The sequence below is a fragment of the Dipodomys spectabilis genome, unplaced genomic scaffold, assembly GCF_019054845.1.
Source record: "Dipodomys spectabilis isolate Male_0828 unplaced genomic scaffold, ASM1905484v1 ptg000136l, whole genome shotgun sequence".
In the NCBI taxonomy this organism is placed as follows: domain Eukaryota; kingdom Metazoa; phylum Chordata; class Mammalia; order Rodentia; family Heteromyidae; genus Dipodomys; species Dipodomys spectabilis.
Window position 1 is genome coordinate 45,148 of NW_024870813.1, and position 24,867 is coordinate 70,014.

The window sequence follows — 24,867 nt, forward strand, 5'->3', positions numbered from 1 at the left end:
TTTGTGCCTGCTGCCACCTGGGCTTGAACTCGGGGCCTTGCGCTCTGGCTGAGCGTTCTCGATCACTCACAGTTGGGCCTCCACCATTGGCACCCTCCCTTCCTCCCGTACAGCCTGTTGCTGGGTTAATTGGAGAGTGTAGTCTCCGGGACTTTTCTGCCTGGAGAGGCTTGGAACTTGGATCTTGCAGAGCCAGAGTAGCTGGGATTACAGGTGTGAGCCATTCGTGTGGTTTTGCCTTTATCCCACGCAGGACTTGCCTGACCCCAGGCTGGCCTGCAGAGGTGCTCAGCTAGCTGCTCCATCGCCTCTGGAGAGGAGCCTGGAAGCCGTGTGTTTCAGGAGTGCCCCAAGCAACACTTATGACCAGCCCAGCCTGGGAGCCCTCAGGTCAAGGCAATCTCCATTAAGTGGGAGCCCCAGGTTCTGTTCTCTTTACAGACTGTAAAGAAGAGACACAAACATGGCTAGCAGCTAGGACTTAGTAAAGGTGATAAAGATGCCACAGGTGTCCAACTTTGTACTAATGATTTGAGGTGGCTTACATCATATATAACAACGAAATATAGAAGACCTAACTATACAGGCCAGGATAGTGTTTGTGATGGTGTCTCTGAAGCCAGAACCAAATGAAGAGTTGCTTGGTTTTCGCTTTTCCATGGCAACAGTTTTCTCAGTGCTGGTTCTGGGGCTTGAACTCAGAGCCTGGGCACTGCCTCTGAGCTTCTTTGGCTCAAGACTAACACTCCCTATCACTTGAGCCACAGAGCCACTTCCAGCTTTTTCTGTTTATGTAGTACTGAGGAATCAAACCCAGGGCTTCATGCATGCTAGGCGAGCACTCTACCACTAAGCCACATTCCCAGCCCCCCCTTTTTTAAATTTTTTTATTTTATTCAGGGCTGGTGCTCTACCACTTGAGTCACAGCTTTACTTTCTGGCATTTTGCTCATTAATTGGACCTAGCAGTTTCATGGGCTTTCCTACTGAGTCTGGCTTTGAACCGTGATCCTTAGATCTCAGCTTCCTGAAGAGCTAGACTTTCAAGCACTTGGCCCCTGGCTAGATTTGGTTTTCAAATGCTCTGGGGCTACATGTGAGGAGGGAGGGGCTGAGGCCAGGTAGCCAGGGCAACAGTGGGGTTCCAGGGCTTTCTGATGCTCCCTGAGGACAGGGCAGAGTCCAGTGCAGGAAGGACTGCACTGGTAGTGGGGGTTGGGTGAGAGCTTCAGTGCTTCCTGACCCCCACTTCAGTAAACAAGGCCAGGGGTGAGCTTGTGTCTCAGGGACAAGGGTGGAAGTGAAAAGTCTTGGTTAAGCCTTGGCTTAGTTAGTAAGCACCCCAGAAGAGCCTTGCTTGCTGTTAGTTTAACTTTGAAGGCTGGGCTGCACTTACCTGGGTGAGGAGCATGCCCGGCCTGTCATCTATATCCAAGCAGCCTTTCACCCTCTTGCCCACCCCAAGTGTTAGGACCTCACAAGGATCTGTAGCCATAGAAGTGAGCAGGGCTGGTCAGGTCCAGGGTGAGAAGGACGCACTGTAGTCCAGGGGCCAGCCAGGTGCTGGCAGAGGAAGGAGAGACTCCGGGGAGGCTGGGACAGGAGTCCATGGCTCAAGCCAAGGATGTTTGGTTTCTCTTTTTTGTGTGTTTATCAGTCTTGGGCTTGAACTCAGGGCCTAGGCCCTGTCCTTGAGTGTTTTCACTCTGCCACTGGAGACATAGCTTTCTTAGTGATTAATTGGAGTCTCACAAACTTTTCCTGCCTCGGTTGACTTTGAACCACAATCCTCAGACTTCAGCCTCCTGAGTAGCTAGGAATATAGGTGTGAGCCACTGGCACTGGATGACTTCTGGTGTTTCGGTGGTTAACTGGAGAATTCCAAAGACTTTTCTGTCCAGGCTGGCTTCGAACTGAGATCTTCAGATCTTAGCCTTCTGACTAGCTAGAATGAAAGATGTGAGCCACTGGCTCACATGTGTCTGAATCAAAGCATTCACAACAGAATGTTTTAGCATCTGTCCATGTGTGAAAAGGCCCTTGATGAAGATCACCACCTTTTGGAGTGAGTAGCTGGGATTACAGGTGTGAGCCCGGGGCCCCCTGGCTCTGAACTCCCAGATCGCCTTTGTGTTCCTTTCTGGAGAAGGTTCCATCTCTCACATAGCCTTTTACCATTGCTGACGAGCAGCTGCCATTCAGACTTCTGTCTATACATTTCATTGTCGTCTGCCACACCGCCACTCCAGGCCAGGTTTGTGCCAGGTACTGGAGGGAAAAAAATGGCTGTTTAAGGCACAGGGTCTGCCCCTAACTCCTTGGAGCCTGAGAACTCCAGGTAGCAGATGTGACTTTTAGGCTGAGGGGAAAGTCCAGAGCAGGATGTGTGAGAAAGGTCACATAGGATGAGGGCCAGCCCAGTGGAGAAGAGAAAGGCCTTCAGCTCCAAGAGGAGCCCTGGGCTGAGATGGGAGGACACCCCCTTCCTCAACTGCTGCTGCTCCTGTGTTGGGGGTGGGGAGGACTTGGCCCTAGGGTTTTGTCCCCTGCAGGGTCTTGCCCTTTCCTCGGCTTTGCCCACTCATTGCACTGAGAGCAGTGCCTTGCTGATGGCCTGGCCCAGTGCTTGAGCAGCGCTCATCAGCCTAGCTAAATCAGGACGTGTGTGTGTGTGTGTGTGTGTGTGTGTGTGTGTGTGTGTGTGTGTGTGTGTGTGTGTGTGTGTGTGTGTGTTGATACTGGGGCTTGAACTCAGGGCCTAGGTGCTGTCCCTTCACTTTTTCCACTCAAGGCTGGTGCTCTACCACTTGAGCCACAGCTCCAGTTCTGGACTGGCATTCTAAATGCCAGTGATCCACAGATCTCTCAGCCTCCTAGAAGTGAGCCAGCTGTGCCTGGCTTCACTTACTATTTTACTGAGGATTAAGGATTAACACAAAGGTTAGGGCAGGGGGCACCTTCAGGGCATCAGAGACTTCTCTGAGCTCTCCTCCCCCCCCCCCCCCCGTGTATATTTTTCCTTGAACATAACCCGTCACAGTGCATACATAACAGTCGGGGCCCTGTCCCAGTTAGCTAACTGCTCAGGCAAAGCAGGGACAGCAGATGCTGTGTGTACTCACTGCTGGACAGGGCTGATGGAGACGGGGTGGGCGTGGGAGGTGGTGTCTGACTTCCAGGCAAAGGAGAGCTGAAGTGTTGAGGTGAGGCTGGGAAGGCTGGAAATGATGGGGGAGGCTTAGCCTTGCAGTGTGGGGGGTGGAAGCCACCCCTTCTGCCCTTGGCTTTGCACACGCCTCTCTCTGTTTCTGAGAATTGTCTTCCTCCCTTACCTCTTCCCCATTTGTGTGATGGGCAGCAGCCCTGTGGCTTCCTCAAAATGGGAGCCCTGCACTCCCCTCCTTCAATAAGCTCCCCCCCACCCCCACAAGGGCTCTCAGAAAGCCAGTGACAGTCTTAGCTCTGCTGGAGCCTCAGTTTCTTCTTCATCTAAAAAGAGGAAAACAGGCAGACCTGGGTGATCTCGAAGGTCCTGGGCTGGTTTGGCCCTCAGATGATCCTTTGGGGAGACTCTGGCTGGAGGTTCCCCTGTGGGGACCAGCTTGGATAGCTGAGTTCAACGTCTGGGCGAAGCCAGACCCAAGCCCAGGGAGCAGCATCCCCAGAGGGCTGCAAGGGCCCGGTGGGTTCAATCAGCCTACGGTCAGCTCTGTTGGCCTTCAGGTTTAGGCTGTTAGGACTCCAAGAAGAACCAGTCCTAGGAAGGCTGACCTAGGACCTAGGAAGGTCCCGGACATTGGCTATTAGGACTAAAATCCTCCAGACTGCTTCAGAGCTCTGAACTCTCAGAGAAAGGGACAGAAATCCTAGAAGGTGTGCTTGCTCACCTTGTTAGTCTGGGGGTTCTTGTACCCACTAGGGACCCTTGACCAGGAATCCTTGGACCAAAAGAGGGAACATTCACCCCCCAAAAAACACTCCCCTTTTCCTCACTAACTATGCCTGACTCTGGAGCTAAAACAAGTCCTGCCTGGATTTGTAGCTTTTGAATGCCTCTCCTGCCCAACACCATCATTGAATTCTGTCTGTGTGTGTGTGTGTGTGTGTGTGTGTGCGCGCGCGCCTTGCATATGTGACCATCCTGGGGCTTGAACTTAGGACCTGGGCACTGTCCCTGATCCTTTTTGTTCAAGGCCACTTGCACCAAGCTCCACTTTTGGCTTTTTCTGGTTAATTAGACATAAGAGTCTCATGGACTTTATTACCTGGAGAGACTGGCTTTGAACTATGATCCTCAGATCTCAGCCTCCTGAATAGCTAGGATTACAGGTGTGAGTCCCGGGCTCCTGACTTTTTTATCACTGTACTCTGGAACAGCTGTGTTCACAGACCACAGAATTTGCCCACTTAGAGCATGGAATGCAGCCATTTTTAGTATATTCACAGAATTACATAAGCGATACCACAAACTAACTTCAAACATTTTCATTACCCCAAAAAGAAAGAATGCTCATGCCCCTTAGCAGTCACTTCCTTTTTTTGTGTGTGTGTATGTGTGTGGTAGCACTGGGGCTTGAACTCCAGGTCCCAATACTTTAGCCTTTTGGCTCAAGGCCAGTGCTCTACCATTTGAGCTATACCTCCACTTCCAGCATTTTGCTGCTTCACTGGAGATAAAGAAGCTCTTAGTTTCTCTGCCCAGGATGGTTTTACATGGAGACCCTCCAATCTCAGTGTCCTAAATAGTCACTTCCCATTTCTTTTTTTTTGGGGGGGGGGGGGTCCGGTTGTGGGGCCTGAACTCTGGGCCCGGGTGCTGTCCCTCAGCTCTTCAGCTCAAGGCTAGCGCTCTACCACTTGAGCCACAGTGCCACTTCCAGCTTTTTTCTTTTTTGTTTATGCGGTGCTGAGGAATTGAGCCCTGGGCCTCAGGCATGCAAGGCAAGCGCTCTACCACTGAGCCACCTTCCCAGCCCCTCACTTCCCATTTCTGAGGGCTCTCCCTTACACACCCTGCACCGTCCTGCCGCTCCAGGCAATGTCTGCAGCCTCTTTCCCCTGGCGTATGGCCTGTTGTGATCAATTCTTTCATTTAGCATAGTATTTTCATGGTTCACTAGGATGTTGTTACTTTATGTGTTTATGTATGTATGTATGTGTTTATTAGGCAGTACTGGATTGAGTTGTCTTCCACTTACTAGATTGGTTTTTTACTACTTGAACCACATATCTAGTCCTTTTGCTTTTAATCTATTTACCTGAGAGGGTATTATGCTATTTCTTGTCCAGCCTTGGACTGATATCCTCCTGTCTCTGCCTCCAGAATAACCAGGACCACAAGCATGTGCCACCATACCAGATAGGACCTAATTTTTACCCAATCTGTCCTCGAACCACAAACCTCCTCTCTCCCAAGTAGCTGAAAACAGGTGTATTTGCCACCACACCCAGCAACTCTATTCTTTTATGGCAGAATGGTATTCCATAGTGTGAATGGACCATGTTTCATTTGTCCTTGTCTTGAACCCTATTTTGCTAGTGCATCTGTATTTATAGGGAATGCTATAGGTCTGTTGTTTTCTTGCAGTTACCTTTGTATTTGTTATCAGAGGACTGTTGGCTACATAATAGGAATTGAGAACTGTTCCTCCTTTTCTATTTTTTGAATAGTTTAGTAACAATTGATATTACTTCTGTTTTTGTGCCAATACTAGGGTCTGAAATCAGGACCTGGGTGCCATCCCTGAGCTTTTTTGTTCAAGGTTAAGGCTCTACCACTGAGCCACAGCTCCACTTCTGGCCTTTTGGTGGGTTACTTGAGTTAAGAGTCTCATGGATGTCCCTGCCTGGGCTGGCTTTGAACCACAATCCTCAGAACTCCACCTCCTGAGTAGCTAGGATTACAGGTGTGAGTCACTGTGCCCAGTGACTTTGAATGCTTGGTAGACTTTGCCAGTGAGCCCTTGGTACAGTACGTTGGGAGGAATATGTCAGTTATGAATCCAAACTCTACATTTTCTGTTTCTCGTTTGTGTTAGTAGTTTGTCTTTTAAAGGCCGTTTCTTTTCATTGAAGTCATCTGATACGTAGAAGACTAGTTGCATTTTTTCTTTCTTCAATTTTTTTTTTTTTTGGTGGTGCAGGGGCTTGAACGCAGGATTACAGGAGTGAGCCATGGCACTAGCTCAGCTGTTCTTTTCATTGAGAATTCTGTATGTGGAAGACCATTTTCTTTTCCTTCTCTCAGAATTCTTTGGCTTTGAACAGCTGGTCTGTGATATGTCCCAAGTGTAAATCTCTGAGTTTATCCTTCTTGAAAGTCACTGAAATTCTTGGGTGCATATGTTCCCACAAGTTTGGGGATGTTCTCTTTAAATAATTTTTTAAATTTGGGGACTTGTCATTTCTGCTGCTTTTTCCCTTTGTTTTTATGGGGCGATCTGATGGTGTTTTAACGGCTTCTGGGGTCTAATTTCTCTTCATATTTTTTCTCCTCAGACAATATCCTCAACTAACCTAATTTCATGTTTACTGATAGTTTTTACCTTTTGCCAGCTCAAATCCACTGTTGAGCTCCTATAGTGGAATTAATCATTGTAGTTACTGTATCTTCAATTCTAGAATTTTTATTTGGGGCTGGGAAGGTAGAGTGCTTGCCTTGCATGCATGAGGCCCTGGGTTCGATTCCTCAGCACCACATAAGCAAAAAGAAAAAAGCCGGAAGTGGCGCTGTGGTCAAGTGGTAGAGCACTAGCCTTGAGCTGAAGAGCTGAGGGACAGCGCCCAAGCCCAGAGTTCAGGCCCCACGACCGGACCCCCCCCCCCAAAAAAAAAAAAAAAAAAAAAAAACAACCAAAAAACAGAATTTTTATTTGGTTCCTCCTCCTTCTTCTTCCTCTTCCTCCTCCTCCTTCCTCCTCCTCTTCCTCCTCCTCCTCTTCCTCCTCCTCCTCTTTTCTTTTAAAATAGTTTCCCTCTCTATATTCTGCTGTTAGTGAGATACTATTGTCATCTTTGCCTTCAATTATTATTATTATTATTATTATTATTATTGTTATATTGTACTGGTATTATGGCTTCAATTCAGAATCCCTCTTGCCCAGCTTTTATGCTCTCAGCTGGTGGGTGCTCTACCACTTGAGCCATGTCTCCAGTCATTTTTCTGGCTCTCTAGAGAGGGAGTCTAGTAGGTGTTTCTGCTTATGCTGGCTTTTGCTCTTTGCTCCTCTGCATCTCAGTCTCCTGGATGGCTAGGATTATAGGTGTGGGCTACCAGTGTTACCTTCACTTCTTCCCACATCATTTGCTTGAGTTCTTGAGCATATTTACAGTAGCTCATTTGAAGTCTTTGTTTAGTAAGTCTAACAGGAGGGTCAAGGACAATTCCTGTTGATCACTTTTTATTTTTCTGGTGCTGGTAGTAGGGCTTGAACTCAGGGCCTGATGATGATCTCACTTGGCTTTTTTGCTCAAGGCTTATCTTCTACCACTTGGAACCACTTCTCTACTTTCTAGTTTTGGGTGGTTAATTGTAGCTAAGAGTCTCTCAGTCTTTCTTGGGCTGGTTTGAACTGCAATCCTCAGATCTCAGCCTCCTAAGTAGCAAGGATTATAGGCGTGAGCCACTGTCTCCTGGTTGGTTGCTTTTTTCCCCTTGAGCTTGAGCCAGACTTGCCTGTTTCTCTGAATGTTGTAATCTTTGTTTATAAAGGGGGGGAGATCAATGTGGGTAATACTATGACAGTTGTGCATTAGACTCGCCTCCCCTCCCTCACACTCATGGCCTTGTAAATCTCCAGGACTGTGCCAGTGGATATCTTCCTCTTTATACAAAGCCCTTGTAGGCCCCAGCTGACACTGTGGCTGTAACATTAAGGAATTATTGCTAGCTTCTTCCAACAGATACCCTGGAAATGATTTTCCCCAAAGAGTGAGCAAGGGACCTCTTCCTCCCCACCTAGTGCGTGGTGAAGGAGCTCACATTATGATCATGCTTTGGACATGTGTGTAGGCTGGCACTGGCGTTCAAACTCAGCACCTGGGCACCATCCCTTAGCTTTGTTTGCTCGAGGCTGGTGCTCTACCACTGGAGCTTCAGCTCCACTTCTGGCTTTCTGGTGATTTATGGAAGATAAAAGTCTCATGGACTTTCCTGTCTGGACTAGCTGTGAGCCACAATCCTCCAAGCTCAGTCATGGTTGCTTTGTTGACCTGATTGCATTTACAGTCCATCCAGCATTATGGGCCAAGCACTCTCTTTATATGTGGGTATGTAGCGTTGCTTTTGTTTTTGTTTTTAAAAAATATATTCTATTAGCCGGGGGCGCTGGTGGCTCATGCCTGTAATCCTAGCTACTCAGGAGGCTGAGATATAAGGATCACAGTTCTAAGCCAGCCCAGGCAGGAGCAGTCCGTGAGACTCTTATCTCCAATTAACCACCAGAAAACTGGAAGTGGCGCTCAAGTGGTAGATCACTTGCCTTGAGCTGAAGAGCTCAGGGACAGCACCCAGGCCCAGGGTTCAAGCCCCATGACTGACAAAACAAAACATTCTATTAATGTTTTCATTAGAGATGAGGAAACTGAAGGGCAGACTCGTCCACCAGGGGCTACTGTGAGCTGGGATGCTCACCCACCCTGCCTGCCCTCCACCACCCCCCTCCTCCCAGCCACCACACCATGTTTATTTCAGGCTAGTGCAGCTCCCTTTAAGCAGCATGGACCCTTTGCTCAGAAAACATGACATCAAAGCCTGGGCTTCCCCCATCACAGCCAGTTTGGGTGGGGTCAGAGGTCAGGTGCCGACCAGCTTCTCTTTTGTGGCTTTAGTCAGCCAGGTTCCTCTCTGAGGATGCATCATACTGAGGGGCCTGTCCTTGTCTAAGTTCCCCTGGGAGGTGGCCTGTGCCTGTCCCTCAGGTCTGCTCAGATTGAGGACCGGGTAGAGAGTAGTGGGAGCTGTGTGCTGCTGGCCCTCACAACAAATCTCCAGGTGTATACCAGCTGCCATGGCCCTGAGAACTCAGTGGCACACTGGAGCTGTATAAAAAGTCACCTACCCTGGGCCATCTCCTGTCTCCCACTCCTGTTACTGCGCACCCCCCCTCCCCCCCACCCCCCCGCCCCAGTACTGGGCCTTGAACTCAAGCCCTGGGAATTGTTTTTTCTTTTTTTCCCCTCAAGGTGTGTGTTGAACCACAAATCTGTTTCTGGCTTTTTGGTAGTTTCTTGGAGATAAGAGTCTCCTGCCCAGGCTGAGATCCTCAGATCTCAGCCTCCTAAGTAGTTAGGAATATAGGTGTGAGCCACCCTACCTGGCTAAGTCCTGGATTATAGGTGTGAGCAGCAGCACCTGGCTACGCCCAGTCTTTTGTGACTTCAGCAGGCCGGTCACCAGTGATGTCACAGTGGCCTCTGTCATGTGGCACTGTGCAGGTGCAGAGCACAGTGTGGGACCTTGGTGTCTGTTCTCAGTCACCCCAGCTCAAGCCCCCCTCCTCCCCCACAGGGCCCTGCACCCCACAGGTGCTCTCACCCGCGATTTAGATGGCTTTCAGCCGGACAGCGAGGCGGTTGGTCCGAAGCTGGAATATTCTCCTCCGCTATTGCCCCAGCGTCCCTGGGGCTCCTCCGCACCCCCATTGTCTGTCTCCTGAATCCTCTGTGCCTGGCTCAGCATGGCCACCCAGAATACTCTGGGGCGTGATGCCTCGTCCCAGCCCTAAGCGCCCGGGTTCCTCCAAAGCCGTGGTGGAAGTCTTCACTCGGGCCCCGGGCGCATCGCCCGCCTCTGAAGGCACAGAACCCCTCGATGAGGAGTGAGGAGACATCAGCCGTACTAGGTGGTTCTACTTCCTTGTTTTCCCGTGAGAGTCAGGTGGAGGGAGAGAGCGCCCGGAGGTGCCATGGTGCTCCTGAGGGCACATGGCCTGTCAACTCTTTGGGCCCGCGTGGAAGGTGCAGGATGGCAGCAGCATGGATGGCCTTAGAGTCGAGACTTAAGTCCTTGACCATGCCACCAGCCTCTGGGCATACGCTGGCGCTCCCTGGGCCTCTGTCCCCCTGGCAGGCTGAGCACAGTGTCCTGGGGCCACCATGAGGTGTCAAGGGTAGGAGGGAGGGACTGGGGTAGGATCCATGTCCAGCATCACCAAGCATCAGCTTTGCCTTGGTGATGCCAGAACTTTCTAACCTAGTGAGTCCCTGCCTGCCACATCCAGAGTCACCGGCCTGCCCCCAGCCTTCTCCTCCCGGTCCCTTCCCCTGGAGGAACAGGGAGGTAGGAGGGGCCCTCTCTCACTACACCGACCCCATGGCTGCTGGCGTCTGTGACTCGCGGGCTCAGGTGTTTCTTGGACAGTTCCTAGCCTGGAATTTTCCAGATGAAGTGTGTTCTTTTTAATTTCATCTCTTTTTATTGATTTATTTTAATGGCAGTACTGAGGCTTGTGCGCAGGGCCTAGGCGTTGTCCCTTAACTTCTTTTTTTTTCTTTTTCTCAAAGCGGATACTCTACCACTTGAGCCATACCTCCGCTTCCTGCCTTTTATGGTGGTTAACTGTAGATAAAAGTGTCATGGAGGCTTTCAGTTGGGATCCTCAGATTCCTGAGTAGCTAGGGTGTGTGTGTCTGTGTGTCTGTCTGTCCTGCGAGCATGCTGTGTGTGTGTGTGTGTGTGTGTGTGTGTGCATGTGTGTGAGCACACGTGCCTGCGAGCGTGCTGTGTGTGTGTGTGTGTGTATGTGTGTGTGCATGTGTGTGAGCACACGTGCCGTGCGCGCATGCACACACACCCTGGGCTCTGTCCCTGATCTGCTTTTGCTTAAGGCTAGTACTCTACTACTTGAACCACAGGTCCATTTCTGGCTTTTTTATTTTTTTTTGTTTTTATTTTGGTACTTTTGTTTATTTATTTGTTTATTTATTTATTTTTGGGTCCAGTAGTGGGGCCTGAACTCTGGGCCTGGGCGCTGTCCCTCAGCTCTTCAGCTCAAGGCTAGCACTCTACCACTTGAGCCACAGCACCACTTCTTTTTGCTTTTTTCTTTTTGCTTATGTGGTGTTGAGGAATCGAACCCAGGGCCTCAGGCATGCAAGGCAAGTGCTCTACCACTGAGCCACCTTCCCAGCCCTTTATTTTGGTACTTTTAATGGAGAGTCTCACAACCTTCCTGCCCGGGCTGGCTTGGACAGGATCCTTAGATCTCAGCCTCTTGAGTAGATAGAATTATGGGCATGAGCCACCGGCCTCCAGGGCCAAGTGTTTTCTGAGTCATCTAGTGTGTGCTGTGCCTTCCACACCGCCTCAGGTTAGCTGCAAAGGGGTGAGATTTAGAGACTTTGTGAAGTAAGTCACTTACCCCAAGGGCCGGGGACAGCTGCCTTTCCACCTAGCTCTACTGACTCCAAAATCTGTTCTTTTCTCCTTCCTTCAGCTGTCTTCCAAGTCTCCGGAATAGATTCTTCTAGAAAGATTGCCATTAATGGTCCTTGACTTCTAAGACAATGAGTCTTTGAGATTCTTCTGGCTACCTAATAAAGTAATTTTTTAATGAGGAACATCCAGCCTTCCTTCCTTCCTTCCGTCCTGCGCCCCCCTCTCCTCTGACTCATGAGACATCTTCAGAGCCTGGAAGCCCCTGGAAATGTGGAGTGGCAGGCACAGAAAGGGAGCCACAGGCCTTCCCATTCTTCAGAGAGGCCAGGGAGCTGCTCCCAATAAAGTCCCCAGAGCCACTAGGAAGGCTGGGGCATGATGGGGGAGGGATGAGGCTGTGAGCCCCAAATGGGCCGGGGTCACTCCGCATCCTGCCCCTGTGGGCCTCTATTGTCCTGGCCAGCACTCCCAGGCAGCATTTATGTCCCAGCTTCAGGCCCATTCTGAGCGAGTGCTATTTGTAGAATTTTCTTAAAATATCACAACAGCACCATTCACAGAGCGGCGGCGGCGGGACCAGAACAAAGCACCGCTGTGCCCACTCCTGTCCTGGCCTCTGCCTGGGGGAGGGGGAAGTTGCTGCCATCCACTGACCAGGGTACTGGAGCCCCCTGTCTTGGGTGCTCCTAGATGAAGCTCTGGGGTCCAGCATAGACTCTGCTGCCGCCTCCCACGCCTCCCGTGCTGGCCTGGAGCAGGCCTGGGCTGGCCAGGGGCTTGGGGAACACAAGATGGTGTGCATCTCTCTTGGAGGGAGAGGTTGGCCCTTCTGGTTGTCCATACACTTGTGTCACCTTCCTCTTCCCATCCTCTGCCCTGACATCAGGCCTCATCTGGAGCTGGCAACACCTGACAGCTCCAGGTGCTTAGGAAGCCAGATGGGAAGGCCCTTAGCATCTAGAACCAAAGCCTCGACCCTGTCTGGCGGTGTCTCTTCTGACATGCCATTTCATCGTTTGATAGACAGGTGGTACTTCCTGCCTCAGTGGTCCCCAGGAGAAAAGGGACAGTCTCAGGAGTGGCTTCTGTGTCTGTGTGTGTACTGGGGCTTGAACTCAGGATCTAAACATTGTCCTTTAGCTATTTCACTGAACCACCAGTGCTCTATCACTTGAGCCACAGCTCTACTTTGGCTTTTTGCTGGTTAATTGGTGATTAGACTCTTACAGGGCCAGCTTCAAACTGTGATCCTCAGGTCTCAGTCTCCTGAGTAGCTAGGATGACAGGCATGAGCTAGTGGCCCTGGCAGAAGGGGCATCTGGAATGATGGGTGTTGGTAGGTGTCCCCATTGGTGGTGGGGGGTATGGTGGCTCTGGGGACAGCTGAGTCCAGGTGAGCGGAGTGGAATGTGGTGGCCTCTGCTGTTGAATGTCTCAGAGCTTTTTTGGTACCCTGTCCCTCTGGCCTGGTTCATGACCCAGGCCTTTCCTCAGTGTTGCCTGACTGGACATTTGGTGCCCCTGCAGGACGCTGTGTACCTAGAGCCCCCAGCCCCATGGCTGTCAGTGCAAGGAGCTGGGTGACATTTGAGGTGCTTGTTCTCCACCAGACCTACCCATGACTTGGCATAGAAAAACATTCCTCCCAAAGGAGGTGGGTGGCTTAGCTGGCCACTGAGGACAAGAGCCTGTAGTGTGGCTGGGGGTGGCTGACAGGGTGTCTTCTCTGGCAGGAGCCAGCAGCAGCAATACCCGCCAGGACCCACATGTGCCGTCTTTGCGCTCCAGGCTGGCATTCTACCACTTGAATCACATTTCCACTTCCAGCTTTTTTGCTGGTTAACTGGATTGGACCATGAAGAGTCTCTCACAGACTTTCTTGTCTGGGCTGGCTTCAAACCTTGATCCTAGGCCTCCTACAGAGCTAAGATTACAGGTGTGAGCCACTGGCACCCAGCAACCAACTCCCTCCCCCCCCTTTTTTTTATTTACGCCCATCCTGGGCTTGAACTCGGTGTCTGGGTGCTGTCCCTGAGGTTTTGTACTCAAGGCTAGCACTCTTGTCAGGTAAGGCACATCTACCCTTCTCACTTTTTGTGGTTAATAGGAGATGAGAGTCTCACCGACTGTGCTGCCTGGCCTGGCTTTTAGCCATGATCCTCAGATCGCAGCCTCCTGAGCAGCCAACTCTCTTTTTAAATACTTGATCTATCAGCTGCAAACCATGGATTCAATGAGAGGAATGTGAGCAAAATAAAGTAACGGGGCCCCAAGAGAGGCCTTGAGGGGCCTGTACCTGATATGGTTCCCGGGCCCCAGGTTGGGTGAGACTGGCAGGCAAGCGCGTTCTGGGTGAAGAGGGTTGTGTAGTACTTCTGTGTGGGAGCCACAGGCTGTCGCCCAGCTTGGCGGTTGTCCTGTGTCTGCACGTTCTGGCCCTTTACATGAGGTTGGCCAGGGCTGGGCGGGTGGTGCAGGGCCTTGGAACAAGGTCCTTTGCAGAGCAGTTTACTTGCAGCAGAGACTGAGGAGGAAAGGCAGCCCTTTGAGGGGGAGCCATGCTGAAGGGGACCATGCTGGGCTGAGAGGAAGCAAGAAAATCTCAGCTCCAACCTTTTTGCTGGGAGACCTGCAAAGGTGGAAGGGTATGACCTGCCTGGAGGATAAAGGTGAGAATGCCTTTCATGACAGCTCCAGTGTGAAAGATTGCCTCCAGGGGGTGCTGTGTCCACTTAGGCTACAGTGTGAATGGCTATCTCCTGGTCTGGTGCTAGGAAGTGGTGTTGGGGAACCCAACATGTTAAACTTCCAACTTGACATTAGCAAGAAGACTTCTTTCTTAAGCCGGTTGTACACTTGGCCTCCAGAGAGGAGGTGACTTAGAAAAATAGCATCTTTTTATTATTTGTTTGTTTAAAGAACTCACAATAGGCTGGTGCTGGTAACTCACACATGTCATCCCAGCTACTGAGATCTGAGGATCATAGTTGGAAGCCAGCCCAGGCAGAAAAGTCCACGGAACTCTCATCTCCCGTTAACCAGCAAAAAGCTAGAAGTGGAGGTGTGGCTCAAATGGCAGATCATCAGCCTTGAGCAGAAAAGCTAGGGGAGATTGCCCTGGTCCTGAGTTCAAGCCCTAATGTGCATGTACATGCGCACACGCATGCGAGCACACACACACACACACACACCCAAAAAAAAAAAAAAACAGATAGCTTGGGTGAGAAAGAATGTGTGGGTATAAGTCAGGTAAAGCTCTGAGGTGTCCACACAGCTCCCCACATCTGGCCAGTTGCAGTGACAGATGCATTCAGCCCCTTCAACTCAGGAGGACCTTGAGGCTGGGAAGGTGGTTCAGTGGTAGAGCACTTGCCTTGCATGCATGAGGCCCCAGGTTCGATTCCTCATCACCACATAAGCAAAAAGAAAAAAAAAGCCGGAAGTGGTGCTGTGGCTCAAGTGGTAGAGCACTAGCCTTGAGCTGAAGAGCGCAGGGACAGCACCCAGGCCCAGAGTTCAGGCCCCACAACCAGACCAAAAAAAAAAAAAAAAATCAGGAGGACCTGTCCGGCTGCATGCTCAGCTAGGGAGGAGTGAGCGCAGTGTCCACAGAGCCCCTAGGCCTGGCCTGTCATCTCTGCTGTGCGACATACCACTTGCCCCTGGCCCCAGCTCCAGCAGAACTGGCCTGTCCAGCTGCCGGCTCTGTGCAGTCCCTGGCCTGCCCATCTCTCCACCTCAGGCTGCTGGGAAGTAGGCCAAGTCAAGTAGAAACCGTGTACCCTTTCATGTCCTCTCTACCACTCCCAAGTGTGTGGGGAAGAGCTGGGAATGGCCAGCCAGTTCCCCTCCCCCATCCATGCAAGCGTTTCAGGAGATCCCATGATGCTTGGGGAAGGGACCTCCTTCCCAGACTTTCCTCCCTGGGCTGGCTTTGAACCATAACCCTCGGATCTCCCTGGGTTTGGGCCTAGGAATCTACTGCCAACTCCATAAAACAAGGGCAGAAAGACAAACTTGGGTCTCCACAACTTCCTGATGCTGATTAAAGATCAGGAGAATGTAGTGGTGTCATTACTTCTGGTAGCCTTGATGGCTTGCTGAGGCGTGGGCCATACTTACAGCATTTTTTTTCTTCCAGTCATGGGGCTTGAACTCAGGGCCAGGATTCTGTTCCTGAGCTTTTTTGCTCAAGGCTACTGCTCTGCCACTTTGAGTCACAGCTCCACTTCCAGTTTTCTGGTGATTAATTGGAGATAAGACTTTCACGACCCACCAGCTTCAAACCGGATGCGATCTTTAGATTTCAGCTTCCTGAGCAGCTAGGATTACAGGTGTGAGCCACCAGTGCCTGGTCCTACATCATTTTTGTGTCACAAATTCATAGCATAGTGCCTGCAGTCCCAGAATCTTGTCAGCACAGTGTCAGGCACTGCTGTTGGCCGCTGGGGACAAACCAGAGGACCCTTCCCTCTCCTCCCCCCCCCCCCCCCCACACCAGGTACCTGGAGATGCAGATGCAGGTTCCTGGCTGGATGCTGTATCCATGGAAACCCAGCCTAGGCTCCTGGGGTGATGGACAGACAATTCCTGCCTTATACTCATTGCCTCATTTGAGGACAGGCGGGGGGGGCGGGGGGCGGGGCACAGGGAGCCCTGGGCAGGGGGAGCCAGAGTGGGGGACTAAGGGTAGGGCCCCATTTGTGGTTCTAAGCTGCTGGGCCAGTTTCCCATCATTGGGGAACGATTGGGGGGGTGGGGTGGGAGCGGACACCACCAGCATTAAAAAAATTGGATGTCTACAAGTATTGAGTGTTTTTTGTTTATTGAATCTTAAACATACAGTTTCTGGAGACAAGGGGGAAGCAGGGTGTGGTGGCAGCTGGGGCACCCTCTCCCACTAGCGGGGCCCCTCTGCCTGTCTGGGCACCACTCATCCGGGCTGATCTGTGTTCATGGACCTCTTTCAGTCACTGCACCCTCTTTCCCAGTACCCTTCCCATCTCGGGGTTTTGGGTTTCTTTTTTTGTATGTGTCAGTACTGGGGCTTGAACTCAGGACCTGGGCCCCAGCCGACCCTAGGGTTTCTTTATTCAAGGCTGATCTCTACCACTTGAGCCACACCTCCACTTCTAGCTTTTTTGCTAGTTAATGTTAAGTAAGAGTCTCACGGACTTTTCCTTCCCCAGGCTGGCTTTGAATCATCATCTTCCGATCTCGGCCTCCTGAATAGCTAGGATTACAGGAATGGCAACCGGTGCCCAGCTTGCAGCTTCAACTCTTCCTTCCTCTCCAAACCCCGGAAGTACCACAAAGCCCTGATGATAATGTGGCTCTCCAGGAGCTTAGGGGTAGCACCAGTGGTGGCATGGTTGTCATGGTGACAGCAGCAAAAGAGGGCGCCCTTCTCCCTGGCATTGGTTTGTGTCCCCAGCACATGGCTCTGTGTCTGGTATATAACAGGCCTTCTGTAATTCCTTGTGGAGAGGAGAAGGGGAGAAGGAAAACTTTGAGAGAGGTGTGGAAAGAATTTTTAAGAAGCCAGGTCTTGGAGAATGCATGGAGCCCCAGACTGGTGGCTCATGCCTGTAATCCTAGCTACTTAGAAGTCTGAGATCCAAGGAGCACAATTTGGAGTCTCAGACAAATCTGAGACTTACCTCTAGCCAGTACTGGAGGTGTGGCTCAAGTGGGAGAACTTCAGCTTTTAGTGGAAAAGCTAATTGAGAGTACAAGGCCCTGAGTTCAAGCCCCAGTGCGCAAGCGCGCGCGCGCGCACGCACACACACACACACACACACACACACACACACACACGTGTGCGTGACAAGCAAGCAGGCCCAATACTCAAGTGTCTGGGGAATAGACAGTCGCTGTCTGGGTTGTGAAGGGCTCTCACTCTGAGATCCAGGAGGACACTCTAGGAAGCAGTAACTGGGGCAGGTTCTGAAGACCCCAGAGAGCCTCTGGCTGGGATCCTGGCTGGGAAAAGGGAAGATGTATGTGTGTTCAAATGCATGGGGTTTCCCATGCAGCCCTGCCTGGCATTCCCCTGCCTGCCCCATGGCTTCTGCAAATCGTCCCTGGGAAAAAGATCGCCGTGGCAGTGCAGCGCTCCCACGGTGCTCTCCTGCCCCCAGGTCAAGGCCATCCACCCCCATGTCCCCCAAATCGCTAGAGATTTCCTGGGAGATGCCAATTTCAGATTTCCTAAAATTAACAGTTGTCTAAGCATAGGGGAGGCCCAGCTTCTCTCACACCAAGCTGTGGTTGTTCTTAACGAGGAAGAGAAACTCAGTCTTTATTTAAGAGCCTCCTAGGCCTGGTGCTAAGGGCTCATGCCTATAGCCCTAGCTACTCAAGAGGCTGAGATCTGAGGATCATGGTTCAAAGCCAGCCTGGACAGGAAAAGTCCATGAGACTCTTATCTCCATTTAACCACCAAAAAAGCCTGAAGTGGAGCTGTGGCTCAGGCTAAGGGACAGTGCTAAAGCCCCAAAGTCAAGGCCCAGTACAAAAAAAAAGAAAAGCTCGTGCCCCTTGAGAACACACAGTGACCCTTCACAGACTCTCTCCCCCTGCCTGGGCCTGCACCATCCCTCTCCTGAAACCCATCCCATGCCCGGCCTGTCCCTGCAGAAGTGCCACCACACCATGGTGCCTGTTGTTTCCTGTAGTGTGCTTTCCCCACGGACTGCCACATAATACACAGTATAGAATACTATATAATAGGGTATAGTACAACGTGGCACACCACGGAGTGTTACCACGTTCTGTTGCTTGGGTGTATATATGTGATTTTAGTAGTTCAGTTGGCCTTCCGTATCTGTGATTTTCCCCATCCCTGAATTCAACTGACTGTAGTTTGAAAATATCCCCATGAAAAATTGTACCTGTACAATTCAGATCTCAGCTCCTGAGTTACTAGAATTATAGGTGTATGCTATGGGCACCTGGCTCAAAACTGCTCTTTGAGTCTATAGGGTCATTTTTCTCAAAACCATGTGGTTTTAAACATTGTAGCTCTGTACTTTTATAGCTGATGAGAGCCTGCTTGGATTTTTTTTTTTAATGTATCTGCTTCTTTTTCTTTAGAACCAACTTACCTAGTTCAAAAAGAACTGCTATTAGTATTTTATTGTGCTAAATTTGTTCACTACATCAAGAAGAATTGGCAAGCTGGGTGCTGGTGGCTCATGCCTGTAATCCTAGCTACTCAGGAGGCTGATATCTGAGGATCACGGTTCAAAGCCAGCCCGGGCAGGAAAGTCTGTGAGACTCTTATCTCTAATAAAACCACTAGAAAACCGGAAGTGGCACTATAGCTCAAGCGGTAGAGCACTTGCCTTGAGCTGAAGAGTGCAGGGACAGCACCCAAGCCCAGAGTTCAAGCTCCGGCACTGGAAAAATATTAAATAAAATAAAAAGAGGAATTGGCATCTTTATCATGTTGCATCTCACATACCTGGCAATTCTATTTCCTTGGATTTACAAATAAGTTGTGATTTCTATAAACTAATTTTGCAACTGGCTAACTGGGATTTTAATTGCCTGTGATTTGTATTTTTAGATCCATACACATGAATATATGTGTGGAGCCAGAGCTCTACTTCTAGCCTTTGGTGGTTCATGGGAGATAAGAGTTTCATGGATTTTCCTGCCTAGGCTGGCTTCGAACCATGAACCTCAGATGTCAGCCTCTTGAGTAGCTAGGATTACAGATGTGAGCCACTGGCACCAATCTCTCATAGACCAGCCAGGATGTCACATTTGGCTCCAGCTCCTCAAATGGTGCTTTGTGGTGTGTCTAGGCCAGAGTGTGAGCAATCTCTAAAGGATATCTAGAGGGGCTGGCCATGGGTCACAGGGCTGGCTGGTCCCTGAGTGGGGTGGGGAGGCTCCAGGACTCTTGGCTGTGGGGAAGAGGGGCTATGAGGCCTTAATAGATGGTCACCCAGCTCATGTCTGTTCAGGGCCTTGATTGATTATCTAGAGATAAAAGAACTCTGAGCAGCTGCCTCTGGAGGAGGAGGGATGGCCCATGGGGCTTGCTGGGCACTGGCACATGCACTGCTATGTCAGGTGTGACCTGGCCATGTGGTCACTGTGGGGAAGAGGCAAGTGTCAGGGGACTCTCAGCCCCCGTTCTGTGCTAACATTGCTTGTGTGTGTATGGGGGAGGAATGGGGCTGGGTGGGGTTGGGGGTGGGTGTAGGTGTGTGAGTTTTTTAGTGCTGAGGCTGGAACTCAGGGCTTGGGCACTGTCCCTTAGCTTTTTTACTCAAGGCTGGTGCTCTGGTTCTTTGCTGGCTAATTGGAGATAAGAGGCTGCCTTTGAACCTCCATCCTCAGATCTCAGTAGCCAGGATTATAGGCCTGAGCCACCAGCTCTCAGTAGTTGCTTTTTCTTTTGAAGGGAAGAGTGGACATTTGTTGGGAAAGACAGAGGGTGTGGGCAAAGAAATGTTTTGGCCTCAAACAGGAGGTCTCTTGCTGTGTCTTTGCTGACTGGGGCTTGGGACCTGCTGTCTGCCAAGACTTCAGGAAGTGTCTTTGGGCCGGCCTCTGACTCGGCGCCCGAAGAGGACTGGACCCCACTGCAGGACAGGCATGCAGGCTGGGCACAGGGACCACGCCCATCGCTGAGGGCAGTTGATTGATGGAAAGACTCTATCTCTCCTGGTTGTGCCATGGCCCAGGGGAGGGGTAAACTTCTGGGGACCTTGGCTTTCCTGTCTGTGGAGCATGGATGCTGCCCGCCTGAGAGGATAAAGGGCATGCCTCAAGTACCATGTGCATGTGCCAGGCTCACCCTGGCTTCTACCTGAGCAGCTAAGGCCCCTGAGGGACTCATTTTGCTGATGAAGCAAAGAAAACATAGTGTAACTGGCCAGAAACCCCATGTCCAGGGAGCACTTGTGACTTCGGGTGTGTTCATTAGTCTCAGCCAGTCTGGTGAGGAGCACTGAGCTGGAGCCTGTGTTCCCCGTCTGTATTCCCTCTGCCTGATCCTCCCTTCTCAAGTCTATCCTGGGTACTTACCACACTCAGGGGTCCAGAACCGAGAGAGAGAGAGAGACCAGCTGGAGGCCCAGACCATTCTGGAATTTCCCCGATCTGTCCCCTCTAGCTATCTGCATACCCAGGGCACACCCCCATGGGAATCCCAGATCCCACAAGCCCTCCTCTCCTCTTTCATCTCCCCACCACCCTGGACATCCCCAGCTCTGAGGCACTGAGAAATGCACAGTGCTCCCCAGGGACACAGTAGGAGGCCCCAGGCTGAGTGCACCGTGGCCTGGGCTCTCCCTGCCGTGAGTGCTGGGCTGCTGTCCCTACCTCAGTGCTGGGTCCCTCCTGTCCCTGTCCTCTCTCCTGCCTCGTGGCTCCCTCGGCTCCCTGAGCCATGCCCTTCTGCTCCACCAAGCATCTGAAGAGGAGCAGGCGTCTGCTTAGGGGTAAGTGGGCAGCCAGGGTTCTAGGCAGCTGTACGGATACCAGGCTGGCCCCCAGGGGAGGGGAAGTGGTGTTTATGGCTTCTAGGGGAGTAGAAAAAAGAAATGGAGGGCAGGGGACCCACAGGCAGATTCAGCCTTGCCCTTGGGACTCCATGCAGGTACACGACATGTCTGTTTCAGCTGGATTATGGCCACACACACACACACACACACACACACACACACACACACACACACAGGTTTCTGTGGCAGCCACTGGCCATGTGGGGCTGCTAAACCCCTGGACCAAGACTCATCTCAATCAAGATGGACTGTTAGTGTTAACTGTGTGCCAGATTTTGGAGACTTAATGCAAATGTATTTCAAACTCAACTTTCTTTTTCTTTCTCTCTCTCTTTTTTTTCTTAATGAGTGTGTGTGCTAGTCCTGGAGCCTGAACTCAGGGCCTAGGCATTGTCCCCAAGCTTCTATGCGCAAGGTCATTGCCACTGATCCACTTTTGGCTTTTTGGTGGATCATGAATTTTCTTGTCCAGGACGGCTTTGAACCTCAGACTTTAGCCTCCTGAGTAGCTACCATTACAGGCGTGAGCCCACTGATGCCAAGCTTTTTATTTTTATTTTTTTAATGCAGCTATGACAACATTTAAAGTTGTACAAATAGTTCATATTATATTCCCATTTGATTATGCCCTTCACCCCTGGGAATCCTGCTCTTGGGGTCCCAGCCCCCTAGGACATCCCATCACGGTGGCAGTCAGCACTATAACAGATGACATCACAACTGGTGACATTTTTATTTTTTAAAATTTGTTTTATTTAAAAAAAAATTTTTTTTGGGGGGGGGGGTCCAGTCGTGAGGCCTGAACTCTGGGCCTGGGCGCTGTCCCTTAGCTCTTCAGCCCAAGGCTAGCACTCTACCACTTAAGCCACAGCGCCACTTCCGGCTTTTTTCTTTTTGCTTATGTGCTACTGAGGAATCGAACCCAGCGCCTCATGCATGCAAGGCAAGTGCTCTACCACTGAGCCACCTTCCCAGCCCCTGGTGACATTTTTAAATGGTCATTTTTTTAAAGAAACAACACACACAGTTTTCATAAACTTTGACAGAGGAAGGCTGTATCAAATGTGTACTTTAAGTCCCTCAAAATGACAGCTTTTGCTCTGTGTGTGTGTGTGTGTGTGTGTGTGTGTGTGTGTGTGTGTGTGTGTGTGTATGTATATGTATGAATAAGCACTGTCCTTGCTCAAGGCTGGTGCTCTACCACATAAGTCACAGCTCTACTTCTGCTTTTTGGAGGTTAATTGGAGATGAGAGTCACAGACTTTCCTGCCTGGGCTGGCTTAGAATTGTAGTCCTCAGGTCTCAGCCTCCTGAGTAGCTAGGATTACAGGCATGAGCCACCAGACATGGCTAGCTTTCTCTTCTGTCACAGGGTGCACCTCATGGGTTGCAATGATGCCAGTCATTCATTTGCTTTTTAAAAAATTATCCTGGGACTTGCCTGCATCTATTGTATGTCAGGTCACTTGCTCTCCCCCAGAGCCTCCTTGCTTGGGTAGAAGGAAGGTGCGTGCTGTAGCTCAGGAGCTCAGGCGGGAACAGGACAGGTGGGCTGGGTCCTGACTCACTCACCTGGGGCTGGTGAGACATCAGGGTTGAAGCCAGCTTGCCTGGATGTCTTGGTTCACTGTCATCCGTCCACTCATCAACTGAGAGCTTGGATATGTTTCTTAACATCACTGGGCTTCAGTTTCCTTGCTTTTGAAATGATACACAGTTCTCTCGAGATTCTGGGAGAGTTCAAACTCCCATTGGCTCTGAGGTTGCCGACAGCATGGCTGCCTGCAGTGGGTGTTACATATGTGGATCCCCTCAGCAGATCTCTTGCTGCTGATCTCTCCATCACAGGCTGCCTGTGCCAGCTCAGCTTGCTGCTGTGCTGGACTTACACGCAAAACAGACAAAGTGAGGGTGGGCTTATCGCCGGAAAGGAACAAGGGGTGGGCCATGCAAGGCAATCAGGAAAGATCCCCAAAGTGACCTTCCAGGAAAGATGAGAAGGAGGTGAGAGTTCCAGTCTTACTAGAATCCGGGGCAATAGTGAAGGATGAGCCAGCTGCAAAGGCTGAGTCAGGAGTGTATCCTGGGGGGGGGGTGAGGTATGGCAAAATGCAGAAGAAGAGCAGCCTGAGCTGAAGGCACAAGAGTTGGAAGTGTGCAGGCCTTGCCAAAAAGGAGGGCTCCCAGAGAAGGTTGAACAGGGCAGGAGAGCTGCTTTGAGTCTTAACTGGGCCATTGAGCCTGCCATATGGAGAAGAGATCTCAGAGGGCTAGAGAGGGGCCTGGCGACCATCCCCATCCTCTGGATGAAAAATGATGGTGGCAAGTGATTGGTGCTGGTACTGGGGCTTGCACTCAGGGCCTGGGCACTGCCTCTTTTGCTTTTTCATTTAAGGTTTGTCTGTACCACTGAGCCACAGGTCTACTTCTAGTTTTCTGGTGGTTAGAGATAAGAGTCACAGAGAGTTTCCTGCTCTGGCTGGCTTTGAACCATGATCTTCAGATCTCAGCCTCCTGAGTAGCTAGGATTACAGGTATGAGCTACCAGCGCCCAATCTTGAGTGTGTACTTGAGCCAGTGGAATTTACTGTTGAGAATAGATGGGAGGTGTGAGTGGCAGTGAAGCCGAGAACACCTGTTTGGTTTTAACTTGAGTGACTGGAAGGCAGAGTTGCCCTCAGACAGCAGAGCAGGTGTAGCTACATCTGGAGACAGGTTCATGCTGGCAGAGGCAGTGGAGCAGGGAATCCGGAGAGCCTGGGATCGGATGCACCCTCCAGAGGAGAACAGGAGATGAGGAGGAGGTGGGCAGCTCTCCCAGCTCTCTTCCTGAGGCACTGATAGTTGAACACAAAACAAGTGGCTAGTTTGGACATGCCATGTTGTGCTTGTGGGATGTCACAGGACTAAAATTCTAACATCCATTTAGACTGTCAGGCAGTGTAGATCTCATTGCTGTCTATCAATGGTTCCTGTCTTTGCCCACCAAGAAATATTCACTAATGTGGGGAGCCATTTTTCTAGGGGCAAGGAGGGCAAGGAGGAGGGAGGGAGAGGCTGCTACTGGCATCCAGTGGGTAGAATCCAGGGGTGCTGTTTTTGTTTTTTTGTCAGTCGTAGGGTTTAAACTCTGGGCCTGGACACTGTCCCTGAGCTCTTCAGCTCAAGGCTAGCGCTCTACCACTTGAGCCACAGCCCCATTTCCGGTTTTCTGTTGGTTTATTGGAGATGAGAGTCTCATGGACTTTCCAACCCCAGGCTGACTTTGAACTGCAATCCTCAGATCCTCTGAGTAGCTAGAATTACAGGCATGAGTCACCAGCACCTGGCTAAGGGCGGGGGAGGGGGGATGCTGTTTTTGATTGGCACTTTCCATCACTGTAGCAAAATACCTGAGGAAAACAGGAAGAAGGATGTATTTTGACCCATACTTTCCAGGAAACATCAGTCAGTGTTCAGTTGCTTCCATGGCTTTGGGCCTCAGGTGAGGCAGAGCATGGTGAGGAGTGTGGGGCTGAGGAGGCTGTTTACCTCATGGTGACTAGGAAGCTGAGACTAAGTGAGGAAGAGGCTGGGGAAGCGATGTACCCTTCATAGTCCCGATCCCAGCTACTCTTCCTCCAATCAGACCTCACCTTCCAGAGTTTCCACCACCTCCCAATAGTCCATTCAATTTTGAATCCATCACCATGACAGATCCATTGATGATATCCAAGTCTACAAGATCTGATCACATCCCTGAAGCCCCAGCAGCTGACAGCAAAGCCTTTAATACAACCTTTGTGTGTGTGTGGGGGGGAACATTGGAGTCAAACCAGGACACTTAAACATCCTACTATATATAAGGCAGTTGCCCCCCCCCCCAACCTCCCAAGATGCATCTGGCCCAAAACATCCGTAGCACTGAGTCTGAATCCTCTCCTCCATGCGGGTTTCATCAAGACATTGAAGAGTGCTGATCCAAGGGGA

At 50.8% G+C, this 24,867-nt stretch overlaps 1 protein-coding gene across 4 annotated transcripts in view; it reads left to right on the forward strand.

The window, feature by feature from the left end:
• LOC122116490 (rho GTPase-activating protein 22-like) overlaps positions 1–24,867 on the forward strand; it is a 100,478-nt gene that overhangs the window by 44,763 nt on the left and 30,848 nt on the right. For 2 of the 4 annotated variants that reach the window (XM_042690145.1, XM_042690146.1), the window contains exon 1: positions 20,682–20,835. The exons of the other annotated variants lie outside the window; for them this stretch is intronic. In XM_042690145.1, the coding sequence (XP_042546079.1) occupies positions 20,784–20,835 (52 nt within the window). In that variant the 5' untranslated portion in view covers positions 20,682–20,783. Of the gene's footprint in view, positions 1–20,681; positions 20,836–24,867 lie in introns of those variants that run through there. 4 annotated transcript variants of the gene reach the window in all.